Source organism: Camelus dromedarius, chromosome 30, assembly GCF_036321535.1.
Source record: "Camelus dromedarius isolate mCamDro1 chromosome 30, mCamDro1.pat, whole genome shotgun sequence".
Lineage (NCBI taxonomy): Eukaryota > Metazoa > Chordata > Mammalia > Artiodactyla > Camelidae > Camelus > Camelus dromedarius.
Genome location: NC_087465.1, coordinates 6,674,428 through 6,686,467, shown reverse-complemented (window position 1 = coordinate 6,686,467; position 12,040 = coordinate 6,674,428). Strand labels below are relative to the sequence as shown.

Below are 12,040 nucleotides of genomic sequence, written 5' to 3'. Positions count from 1 at the left end.
ATTTTCGTGTTTTTGCATGCATGCAGCCAAAGCCAAGGACTTCCGTTATAACTTATCAGAGGTACTTCAAGGTAGGCCGTTGGCGATGCGTTTTAAGTCTGCATGTGCTGGTCTCTAAAACGGCTACTCATTTGGTTACCACCTCCATCAGGGAATGTAGGTGTAGGACCAGTTTCCCCTTTTAAGTTTGTCAGAAGTAGGGTGTTTTCTATCTTTTTAATGTTATCTGAACTCTGAGCTATAGGTATCCTTGACTGCAAGATGAGTGCTTTTCATTTATATTTTCTTAGAAATGGGTTATATAGAAATGATAACTTCCTTCTCTCTCCATTATTCAGATTATCCTTTTTAATGTGTGTGTGCTGTGTACACTAGACTCCTCCACGGCAAGTTAACTGTTTTCCCGAGTAGCACAGAGGCTGCGGGAGGGTCAGGGTTGGTCACAGCCACTCGGTTCTCAAGGTTCTTCCTGCTCTTAATGCGATGTTTTAATTTACTTTTTATGAAGAAGTGGTGGCAGTGCTGATTTTTTAATACTGATGCTGTACTTGTGAATGTCGTTTGAAATATTGTTTAAAATATTAAATTGTCTCTTTGCAGCCGTTGTCCAGTGATGACCTGTAAATCATGTTGACTTTAGGATGTTTAGAGGGAATTGAATAGTATTGGACTCGTTTTTGATAGGCTAAACATAATGGTGCTCCAAGATGATAAAGCTTCATTTTTTTATTAAAGCCTTAAAATATACACTTGCTGTTCTTGGAGCAGGAGGGCTTTTTGTACTGTCTTCTCAGCTTAGCTGTTCTAAGCCTTATTTTTTTTTCCATAGTAGCAAGTGGCTGGTACTAATTATGTTTTTAAATAGGACGACTGTAAGTTTTCCTTTGTAATTTCAAAAAGCCAGTTTTACACACTTTATTTCCAGAAGCCTTTTTTTTTTAAGATTGACTCATAATGCTTCTGTTATAAATCATTATTGTAAAATACAAAATTAGTCATCCTCTTATTCTTATACTCGGTGTTAATTATATTTGGTTTTTATTTGAGGCTTAGTGGGTATTCTTTTGTTTTGAATACTGATAGTGTGAGAAACTTCTATACTTTAGGAACATTAAATTTCATGTAACTGTTAGAAATGGATCAGTATTGTTTCTTCTATGTGTTGAAAATTTTACCTAAAAATTTGTTTAGCAGTAAGATTTTTTAAAAAATTATTCTGAAATGAGTCACTCTCAGGGTATTGTTAAACCCTTTAAGAAAATACTACCTCAGTTATATTTCTTAGGTTTGTTAGGTGAACATTTTCTGAATCTCTAAGTGAATTGCCTTTATTTTTAGGTGAGATATTCATTTAGCATTGCTCTTCAGGATTAAAGGAGCAAAGAGTTGCATTGATTGGTAGCATCAATGGACGATATGCAGGACTGTAAGCAGTGGTAACACTGTATTAAATTTGTTTTCCCTTTTGTCTCGCATCTATCTTTCCTCCCCTCTTGTAGGAAAACTAGGAATCTACGATGCTGATGGTGATGGAGATTTTGATGTGGATGATGCCAAAGTTTTATTAGGCAAGTACACATTTTGTGTTTTATTAGTGGTGGTAAAATGTTGGAAGCAAAGTAATATTTTTTGCTTTAATAATGTCTGTGTCAATCATTTACATTTTATGGAAGACGTTTTCCCACTTAAATCGTATGTTTCATTCTTTTTGGGATGTTAAATGGCTTACTTATTTTTCCATAGACTCTCACATTTCAATTTACTTTTACAGATGGATAAGTATAGTGCTCTGGCACAGGTGATTTTAATAAGTAAAATAATTTCCTACGTGTTTTTAGATTTTAAAGCATTTTATATTCTGAATTTAACATTTGAACATATAGGAAATGTCCTAGTCTGTTTTCAAATGTGGTAATCACAGTCATTCTTTAGCATCGTTTGACATAATCAGTTCTATTTGAAAGTGTAAGTTTCTGAAGGCTTACATAAATTCATCTTGAAATAAGATAATGGTAGTGGGCGTCTTAAAATGTCCTATGCATATTTGAAAGGTTACATTAAAATATAATCTAGTAGTCTTTGGCCAGTTTCTTGATTTTTTTTTTTAAGTCTTGGACCCTTCTCTTTTATCACCAGAATTACCTGTCTTTATCATTGAGATTTTTTTTTTGTAATAAAGATGTGTTATTCCTTAATTTATTTTAAAATGCTTTCATACTAGAAAGCATGGTGCTAATTTTAATATGCAAATTTTATATAATCTGGCCCAGTGAGATATGTATTTCTGCTTGTTAAACAGCATCCTTTCCTTTGTTTTAGTATGTAGCATAATATGTATTAAAACATTTTTAAGTATTAGAAAAGCAATGAATATGGCAAGGTATTCTACATTAAGCTTAATAGAATAATGACACAAAGAAATTCTTTCTAGATGCACGATTTTGGGTGTATTTTATGGATACCAAAAAAAATGGGAGCTACTGCATCTGTAACCAGTGAAACTTCAGTAGATTAACTGTAACCTCCTTACAACACATTTTAGTTGTGGTTAAATGTAATAAAGCTGCTTAATTTTGACTTTATGTTTTCTTGTTACTGCTTGGTGAGAATCATATTTGCTGCTTAACAGTGAAAGCATCCTATCCATGAAATTTCTTTCCCTGTCTTAACCTTAATAGAATTTTCTGTATAATTTTGTCATTTGGGTTTCTATAAATATAGCAGATCTTCAGAAGGCTATAATCCTAGGCACATGAAAGAAAGAAAATTATATAAAACTTATATCAGGATGATGCTAATTTGCTTGCCTATGAATGATATATTACTCCATTTTGTTACTTTACTTTAAATGACAGACTGTATTTATTACTGTACTTTGTCAATTTTTGGATGGGGAGGTGCTTAAAATCAGCTATCTGGTCTGTCAGGAAATGCCAACTATTAAATTAAAATTTTTTTATCACATGTTGATTTCTATTGCAAACTTACATTAGCAACTTGCTTTTTAGTATTTTAGATTTCGAAAGTTTATTCCCATTAATATTTTTAAGCAACCATTAAGAATTTAAGTAACTAATTTAGACATTGCCATTTGCAGGTAGCCACATATGTGGTGCAGGCAAATGGTAACTCGTTCCTTTTACAAGAATCATATGCTTGGCGATAGAACCAAATTGGTGAATCTGAGGGTTCATTTGGTAATTTGACTGTAAATGCACAAAGGCTAAGGTCAGCTCTTTTACCGTGTACATGTACTAATTCACAGTTGGTTTGTGGTTTTGGTAAACATGAAAGAAACCTGACGGGAACTGTCAGGCTCGCTTTTGTCCTCACCTTCTTTCTATGGCATTTGAATTCTGTGCATGAAATACAACCTTGACTGGAACTGAATTTTGTGACAAAAGTTCTTTTCTAGTTTGTGAGGTTGTGCCTCTGTTACTGGCAGGTGGTTGCAAGAACCTGGTGAAATTGTCGGGGTTCAGAGGCTCGGCATGTTCAGGGAGAGGTTACAGGGGAGCAGATTCAGTGAGTGTGTCCCCCCAAAAGGAGCCAGACCTCCTGGGTGAGTTCTCATTGGAGAAGCAGCTCCAGGCTAGTTGCTTTGAATTAAGGCAGAGGGAGTCCCCTGGGAGGGGTGCAAGCAGGAAGTCAGAGATTAGGTGGGACCTTGGCCTGGCAGGTGTGGTAATAGTTACGCCAAACTTTCATAGGTTTGGCATTTCTTTCATTAGTATTTCTTTCTGGAGTCTTAAGTAAATTTGCATGCATCTAAATCCGATTACTTTGAGGAAATGTATACGTTCATGTTTACATTTCTTTCACCTTTCAAAATTTCACCCTTCTTAGGAACTGTAAAGCAAGACTGAAATACGTGAGTGAATCAAGATTGGTAGCCATCATTAATTTATTATTTCGTTATTTCTGGCGGTGGCCTTTACGATGTACTTTGAAAACAGCCTAAGCCTTTTCTTGTTTACGTAGCTTCTGACTTTTGTGGCCAAATTATCTAAAATAAAATATCTTTGATTTTTAGTTTGGATTATCAGACACTACATTGTCTGAAAGTGTATTCTTTGAAAGCTTGTTTCCCAAATAAAATCTGTGGGAAAGAGGACTAAATGCTGAGTAACGTTTTCTTAGAGTAAAACCACCTGTGGATTCCACGGTTGTCCTTCTGTCCTGTGACCAGTGTCTAGCTGGCACCGTATCAGGTATGGCTGGAAAGTGAAAGGGAAAGTGATTCATACAGTCTTGAAAAAAATTCATAAGTTGAAAAAAAAAATTCGTAGAGCCTTGAAAAAAGTTTGTAGACTGACAGATGCCTGAGTGAGCTGAAGAGAAGGGAGGGCTGGATCTTGCCCCATCAAAGGCGTTCATACCCTGTTCCTTGGTCCAGACCCGCTCTTAGACGTTAAGGAATTGTGTACCCAGAATATATTTTCTTTTTCTCTTTAGGCTTAAGAACCGCAAGAAGGCTGCGCAGTTGGCTGAATAGTTTTGTTCACATACTTTTGCATGTTTGTCGTGCACTTCAGCTCATCATACTGGAGGGCAGGAAAGGTTTATATTTTATGCTCGACGCTTGGAAGCATTTAGATTGGAAAATGAGAAAAATAAAAATGTTTATTCTAAATATACAGCTGTAGTGTTTTTGGACGGAACGAAGAAACTGTTATTCCAACAGAGGCTTGGGTGGGAATACGGATCTCTGTCCCAAGCACTTGTCAACTGTTAGATTCAGAGAGGAAACTTTCTGGGTGGGTCAAAAAATAATTTAAATACCAACTACGATTTATGGCTTTTTCCTACCCAGACACATGAAGGCCGGCCCAGTGGAGTTCCTCTGTGGACTAATGCAGGAAAAACTCACTCTGATCTTTGACATTAAACTAGCTGTCTTGTTATCATCTCTGACCTGCCAGGCTGGATTGCCAGTAGTTATGCTGTGTGGAGGAATTGTGTTGCCAAAGCCAGAAAATACCGAATTAAGTGGTTATAATCTAAAAAGCTCTGCAGTCATGCATGTGCACGTTTCTTACAGCCAGAACCCTCAACCCGGTTTTTTTTTTCCCTAAAAATTGTAGCTCTTGCTGCATAGAGCCAGACAGTGTAGATTAGACCCTGATACCTACTGGAGCCGAGACACTGGTCTTACCCAAGGCCGGTTCTTCACAGGAAAGAACAGTGATGAAAAATCATATATATGTCGCTTTCTTTCTATCACGGGCGTTTGTTTTGGGGCGAAGACTTAAAAACAACAGGAATCTTAGCAGCAGAAGCTAATTTCACGAGCTGATAGGGAGGGAGCTCTGGAATGTTCCTGTTGCAGGTGGCTGGTGGAGGCCTCGGTCATGTTTCATGCCGGTAAGACTGAGCAAATTGTTATTAATAGCTGACTCTTCTCATTGGTCAGAGTTACAGGACCATGAGTCAGCAGCCAGAGCATTAGAAAGCTAACATTCTATAGTGCTAAAACCTAAGTGGGTTACTTGATACATATGACTTGAGCACGTTGGTGTCCCTCTGTAGGAGCTGTGAACAGTCACCCTGCTTGCTAGTCATTTGAATTCCAGAGTTTCCTAAATTGACTACCAGCTCCTAAGGGGGAACGTTTGAGGCAATGAACGTCTCCACTTCCGGTGACTATTTATTGATGTACGTACACGTCTGTCTCATCAGCTCTCGGTAATGCCGGGTCGCTGAATGAGCAGAGGTGGGGGTAGTCAGAGGGGTCTGTCTTTTTATTCCTCAGACTGCTTTCACTCACTTTTCCCACTGACGTCAGTCAGTCCGTTTGGGCTGATACAATCTTGTGTTTTCTGGCTCTAGATTCTCGAAAGACAAAGGCAAACCCAGTCAGGGGCTGGTAGGAACGGAGAGGTTGGGTCACACTGCCTTTCCTCTTATACATGTGGCTGAGAGTTGATTGTCGGGTGTGCATCTTAATCGATTTCTTTATTTTCCAAAATGTCTTTTCTGTAAACTTCCTTGGCCATGATGCACAGCCTTTTTGAGATCACGTTTCCTCCACTCCTTTTTTTCCACCTAACTGCTCTCCTTATTTTGTCTTTCTCTCTTCCTTTATTCTTATGTAGGCCTGACCAAAGATGGCAGTAATGAAAATATTGATTCTCTTGAGGAAGTCCTTAATATTTTAGCAGAGGAAAGTTCAGATTGGTTTTATGGTTTCCTCTCATTCCTCTATGATATAATGACTCCCTTTGAAATGCTAGAAGAAGAAGAAGAAGAAAGCGAAACGGCAGATGGTGTTGATGGTACGTCACAGAATGAAGGAGTTCAGGGAAAGACTTGTGTCATTTTGGATTTACATAACCAGTAACTTTGATTCAGGGACTGAAGTCATTGGCTTACGAACCCCGGACGCAGCCTCCTTTTTCTTTCTTCCCTTTGCTCACCCAGGGCTTAGCGTGCAGTGGGGCAGCCGTGATGGAACAATACAAGGCAACCATGTGTGCTTTCTCCCAGTACGGCTGGCTCCTAGCGAGTCCCCTGCTTCGCTTTCCCACTTGTGGAAAGTGGAACCCTGCATTCTCCTAGCCGTCTGCAAAGTGCATTGAGAATGACATAGTATAATTGGTTTCTGTATCTTTTTGTTGTAAGTCATGTATTCACTGAACTAAACTTAGAAACTTAATAGCAAATTGTTTTGTGATTAACCCTTGCTGTTTGTCCTTCTAACACACTATCAATTAAGATGATTATAACGGAATTGATTGTAGAATATTTATAGCATGATTCAGAAACTAAATGCTTCTCTGTTGATCTTTAACATGACTGATGTATAAAAAGATGGTTCATTAAAAAGCTGATTCTTTTAAAAAAATTGTAATTTGTTTAGGTTGATTTGTCAGGTTAATACAAATTTCAGTGTAAGAGTCTGTATTAATGGTGCTTTTAAAATTATTCAAAAACAACCCCATGTTTTTGCCTTAGGGTAGTTAAGTTACTGTATTCAGATGGTAGTGTGTCTGAATATTTCTGTCTATGAAAGCAAAATTTATTTTCAGTTTTCTTTCCAAGTATACATCCAGAGATAGTAATTTGAATTTTTTAAAAGCAGGCATATTACTGAAGAAGGAAAATGTGAACATGTGTCTTAAATAATGTTGTACATATTAAAATTATTCATCCTAAATAATGGTCTTTTTCCATTTTTTCCTGCATTACCTAATAATTGGCTGTCAACTTTGGCTTAGGAATAATATGATTTTTAGGTTTGTAAATTAAATTTATTAAAGTGATAATTCTTTTTAGGAGAGTCCATTTTTGCCATTAGAAAACCTTTAAAAACACCTTTGTATCAATTCATTTAAAATGAGTTTGCTTTAGTGATAGCAAAAGCAGTTGTGTTACCCATATCTAACATGAATTCCTTAAAATGAGATTTTATTCATTTTCTACTTCAAACAAAGCTCTTACAGCTTGAGAGCAGTAAGACCTAAGACCTTTGGTTTCTTTTACCTTTTTTATTGAATGGTATTTCATATTTTTACATCTCTTTGAGCTTCTCTGAAACTTAGCTTAGCATTGGTTCTTTGTAGAGCTTAAAACTGGAAAATACTGGCACATTTTAACATTTTATTTAACAGTAATAATTTCTACTTTTCAAATATTCATTCCTTAGCTTTTCCTATTTAATCGTTTTGCTTTCAGTAAGTGGAATATTCACCCAGTTTTTCAGAGGGGACTATGACAAATTTAGCTTCTTTTTCAGAAATCACAGGCTGGAGCCTGAAAGTAGTCGTCTCAGATCAGAACGCTGGAAGCACATCGGCTTCCCCCGGAGTCAGCATTTATGTGTGTCAGGGAAGACTGTCTGATTGGCTGATCTTATTTTTAAAAAGTGTTATTCAGTAACTACTTTTGGAAATAGATGCACGTGTCGTACATTGGACAGTGAGCTAACACTGCAATTACTGTTTTAACTCTAGTTTGTCTTTTCCTAATTATTTGGGGAATGTGGGGAATTCATTCTGTTAATGTTTCTGACAGTCACATCTGATTATGTAATGTTAATATTCTGGAACAAATGGATATGATTTAATAATGTTCTTTCTGAAAGTTTATGTAGTTTATGCGCAAATTTATCCTGTCTTCCAGTTTGAATTTGAGTACTGTGAAATACCAGTTTAAATTCAAAAGAAGTCTTAGGCCTCACTCTCAGAGACATTCACTTAGCCAGATGTCTGAGATGTATTTTTTTAAGGCAGTCTTGTTTCTTAATGCTTCATTGCTACTAACTCTAAAAGATGTTTGATCAGTTTATGAGAAGTAAATAATTAAATTTATGTGTTATCAATGTTTAGAATCATTAATTTCTCATCTGGCTTGGTTTTTTGTCATGATACTAATGCACATTTTATGTACAGAAATTAATTATGCTTTATTTTTGTAAGTGAAAAATAAGGGTGTGGGGTAATAATTTGCCATTTATTTTGTACCCCCTCTGATCAACCCTTTTGAAAAGCCTCTGACGAAGGTAAAAATCCAGATAGCTGGTGAACCCCTGACTTCTGTGACTTCCTTCAACTTGTGCCTAAGGCTTGCTTTGGTGAGAAAATAAAGGTATTTGCAAAACTGATATAGAGTATTTTGAAGCCAGTCAGTGTTGCTTCACTTGCATTTTACTTATTATACATGTTACAATTCTTAATTAAGGATTTATTGTGTAATTTTCTGTTTGATTATAGGAATATTCTCGCTTACGTCTTTTAAACTTAGGAACTTACTTAAAAAGGCAAAGTTGTAATCTGTGTGTTTGACTGTTTGTTTATAGTGATGAAATTTTACGTTGTACTCAATTCACTGCGTTTCCAGCTTGGAACAACTGAAGGGACTTTGCGGAACGTGCCCTGAGTTCATCTCCTCAGAGCTGCCCTTGCATCCTCAGATGCACTGCACTTTGTCCAATTGCAAAGGCATTGGGTTCTCTGGAGTTTGGTGCAAAAACAAGGAAGTGGAACTCAGGGGACTTAGCTAGACTGAACAAAATGTTTCCTTGTCTGTCCTGATGCTTATAGATTTGAAGAATTATTGAAAAGAGGTATAGAGGGTTATGGCTGTGAACACCTGGCAGTTATAATTTTGGGGGATTGATACTCAGTGACCGTTTCTAAAGAAGATTCTGGTCTATAGGACCAATAAGATGTTTTCTGCAATTTGGGCTGTGGAATTTTCTTTGATCACCATGCCTATTTGGAGCACTTCTGTAAAATTCAGTGACGCAGACTTTATTGTCACAAATTGATTGATGAAACAGTATGCTGAATTCTCTGCCTCTGTTATTTATTGAGATAACTGTGTAATACACAGGAGTAGATATTAACTAAAGTGTGAAGTCTTTGAAGTTAGGAGTCAGGGTAGGCTGCATTTGAATCCCTCTTCAAAGCTGAACCCAACGTAGGATATTTATTAAATGTTTGCTGGGGTTAGTCCTAATGAGTGAGAACTCCAGGAGTTATTCATTACATAGTAGAACACTGATTTTTTTTAAACAGCTTAAAAAGTGAAAAAAAAGTTGAATTTTTTTTTTCAAGAGAAATAACATTTTGAAATTCCTACGATACACTGACCTATGTTAGCAGAGGTCTTTAGGTGATCTCTCTTGATATCTCATTTGTATTTGAATCTGCATTTTATCTTTATTCGAACTCTCAGTCTCTGGATGTCATCCCTTCTTAAACTTTCAGTCTTTCAGTTCTCTTATGTTCTGATCTTCCTTTGTCATTGAGGATCCGAAGGCTCAGTAGCTTCCTTTTTTCAAAAATGTCTGGGGTTATATTGCCACACCACCTATCTAAGAATAAAAAAGAAACTGATACAGTGTCTTGGCATGCCTTTTACCAAGACTAGACATTTGTCCTTGAGCAGCAGTCTGCTTAGCTCACGGAACTGTTCCTTAGGCATTTGAGGCCTGATCTGTAGTCATCGTTGAAATAAATTAGGGCGTTTCGTATGGGCAGGAGGCTCAGGATGATTCACTGGTCTCACCAGGGACTGTGAGAATGACTGAGATGACCTAAGGATGACATGATACCCTGCTGACCAATTCTGTGACCATCTCCCTGAGAGTCTGCAGCAGCTACTTGGGTTTCTGTAACGGAGCCAGTCTCCCAAAATCGTGTCTGCTGCATGTGGTGAGACCATGGGTCCAACCAGGGGCTTAATGATACAGCATTTTAATTTCATACGGAACATTTCACCTTGAAAATGTGTGTCGGATAGTGGCTCTGAGGCAGTGGCCAAAATAATGTTAATTACCTTTAGGTTCTAAGAGAGGAATATAAGACCTGCTTTTTCTTTCAAATATCTGTATAAGAATTCCCAAATAGTCAACAGAGCTATTAACAATAATCAGCTTAAAACCACTGGGATAAGCATACAGTTTCAAAAAGAAGTGTACAACGTGATGATTCCTTTTAAATAAAGGAATTTCTGGGGGGCCATTCTCTTCACTCGTAACCGTATCCTAACATGTCTCTGATGACCGCCTTCACCTGGAATGTCTTCTATCAGTAAAAACAACTTGTATCCAAATGGATTGCAAAGTACCAATACCAAGGTGTTTCCTTTTCACACTCTTAATTATTTTCTCAGTACAACTTGGAAACTATTTTTAAGGAATTTTATTGTCATGAAGTTTATTGTTTAATGGAATTGTCTCCCCTCCCTCCCCCTTTTTTCCCCCTCCTGGGCATTGGCTATGGTAGTAAAGAGAGAAAAGGAGAAAAAGAGGGCACACTTGTTGATTTTGGACACTACTGTAGTGCGAGTTCACATCAGCCATAGATATGAATAATACTAATTTAATTCTGTTTAGAATTAATGATTATATAAAAGCAAAGCCTTACGTACTTGTGGTTTTCTGTGGGGCTACTTCAGTAATGTCCCCAAACTTGAACTTGTCTTTCTTTCTTTTTTCCTTTTTTCTTTTCCTTTACATGCTGTCACCAAGCCAGGATCACCACTGACCCCTTCTCCACCATAGGGCTTCACACTGTGGTGGGAAAACGATCTATTCTGTGTTCACCTGAATCCAGCCTCCATGAGGTGCTCCCTGCTTGGTGACAGTTCTCTTTAGTTGGTGTTCAGACACTTTCTTTCCATCTTCTTTCCTCTGTAGAGGTGGTTTTGCTTTCTGCTTTATCAAGATGGTCCACTCTGGCTTGGGTTCCATTCATTGGCATCTCTCTACACTGCACAGCACTTTTTTTTACCCTGAGAAGTGCATTGAGTCATTGTTTCCTCTCTCACTGGTCACGTTTTGGAAGCTTGACTTCTGCCCTGTGGCTGCACCTCCTCCCTCTAGCCTCATTCTTTCTTCCTCACAGACTTCAGCTTCCTCTAGCCTTCAAAGTGCACGAATGGAGATAAAATTCTTCGAACCCTGTTCCTTTTGTGCCCCCTGAGAATCTTGGGAAATTCCGTAGAGGATCACTTTTCCTCGAAGGAGGGAAGAGAGGCCCTGATGAGCACCCTGGGGTGTTGCTCACCTTCCTTCCTACCTGTTTCTCATCGTAACCTGACTGCCTCTTGTAAAACTGTAACCTTACAGGACACTTACTAACGTAATTCAGTACTGTCCTCATCCTAAACCTGTCCTCATGCTTTCCTTCCTTCTGCTGCTGCTTTGACCTTTAAAACCCTGAGTTTTCTGTTTACCTTTATTTATTTGTTTGTTTGCCTGCATTTTCTTGACTGTCCCCGTTTTCTTTATTACATAGAGGCTCCCGTGTGCCCTTCTGTTTCCTAAGTGCTCTGCTTTCCTTCACGTGTGTGCTTTTTCCTTCAGGAACTGAATATGATCATGGTGGTTTAAATGATTCATTCAGTCTTTGTCATGTCAAAAATACCGAAACATTATTGACTATATGCTTTAAGTTCAGAAAAGGAAGCTTAAGTCGATACTTTGGAATTTTAACCAGTGCCTTGCCCATTGTCAATTTGTGACTCTTTAAGGATTTATACTCCAACGGGAAAAGTTTTAAATCTTCAGTGCTTATTATTTTTTCCTGTTTCA

General features: G+C 37.6%; 1 protein-coding gene and 1 long non-coding RNA gene across 9 annotated transcripts in view; both read left to right on the top strand.

Annotated features, from left to right (window-relative positions):
- Nucleotides 1–12,040, top strand: part of ASPH (aspartate beta-hydroxylase) — a 160,443-nt gene that overhangs the window by 33,898 nt on the left and 114,505 nt on the right. For 4 of the 8 annotated variants that reach the window (XM_064480835.1, XM_064480836.1, XM_064480838.1 and 1 more), the window contains exons 3-4: nt 27–71; nt 1,500–1,568. In XM_064480835.1, the coding sequence (XP_064336905.1) occupies nt 27–71; nt 1,500–1,568 (114 nt within the window). Of the gene's footprint in view, nt 1–26; nt 72–1,499; nt 1,569–6,095; nt 7,208–12,040 lie in introns of those variants that run through there. The other 4 variants (XM_064480837.1, XM_064480842.1, XM_064480840.1 and 1 more) reach the window with 2 other exon arrangements.
- Nucleotides 1,575–4,633, top strand: LOC135319673 (uncharacterized). The gene is made up of 2 exons (XR_010378470.1): nt 1,575–3,562; nt 4,456–4,633. It is a non-coding gene; the product is annotated as an uncharacterized LOC135319673 (long non-coding RNA).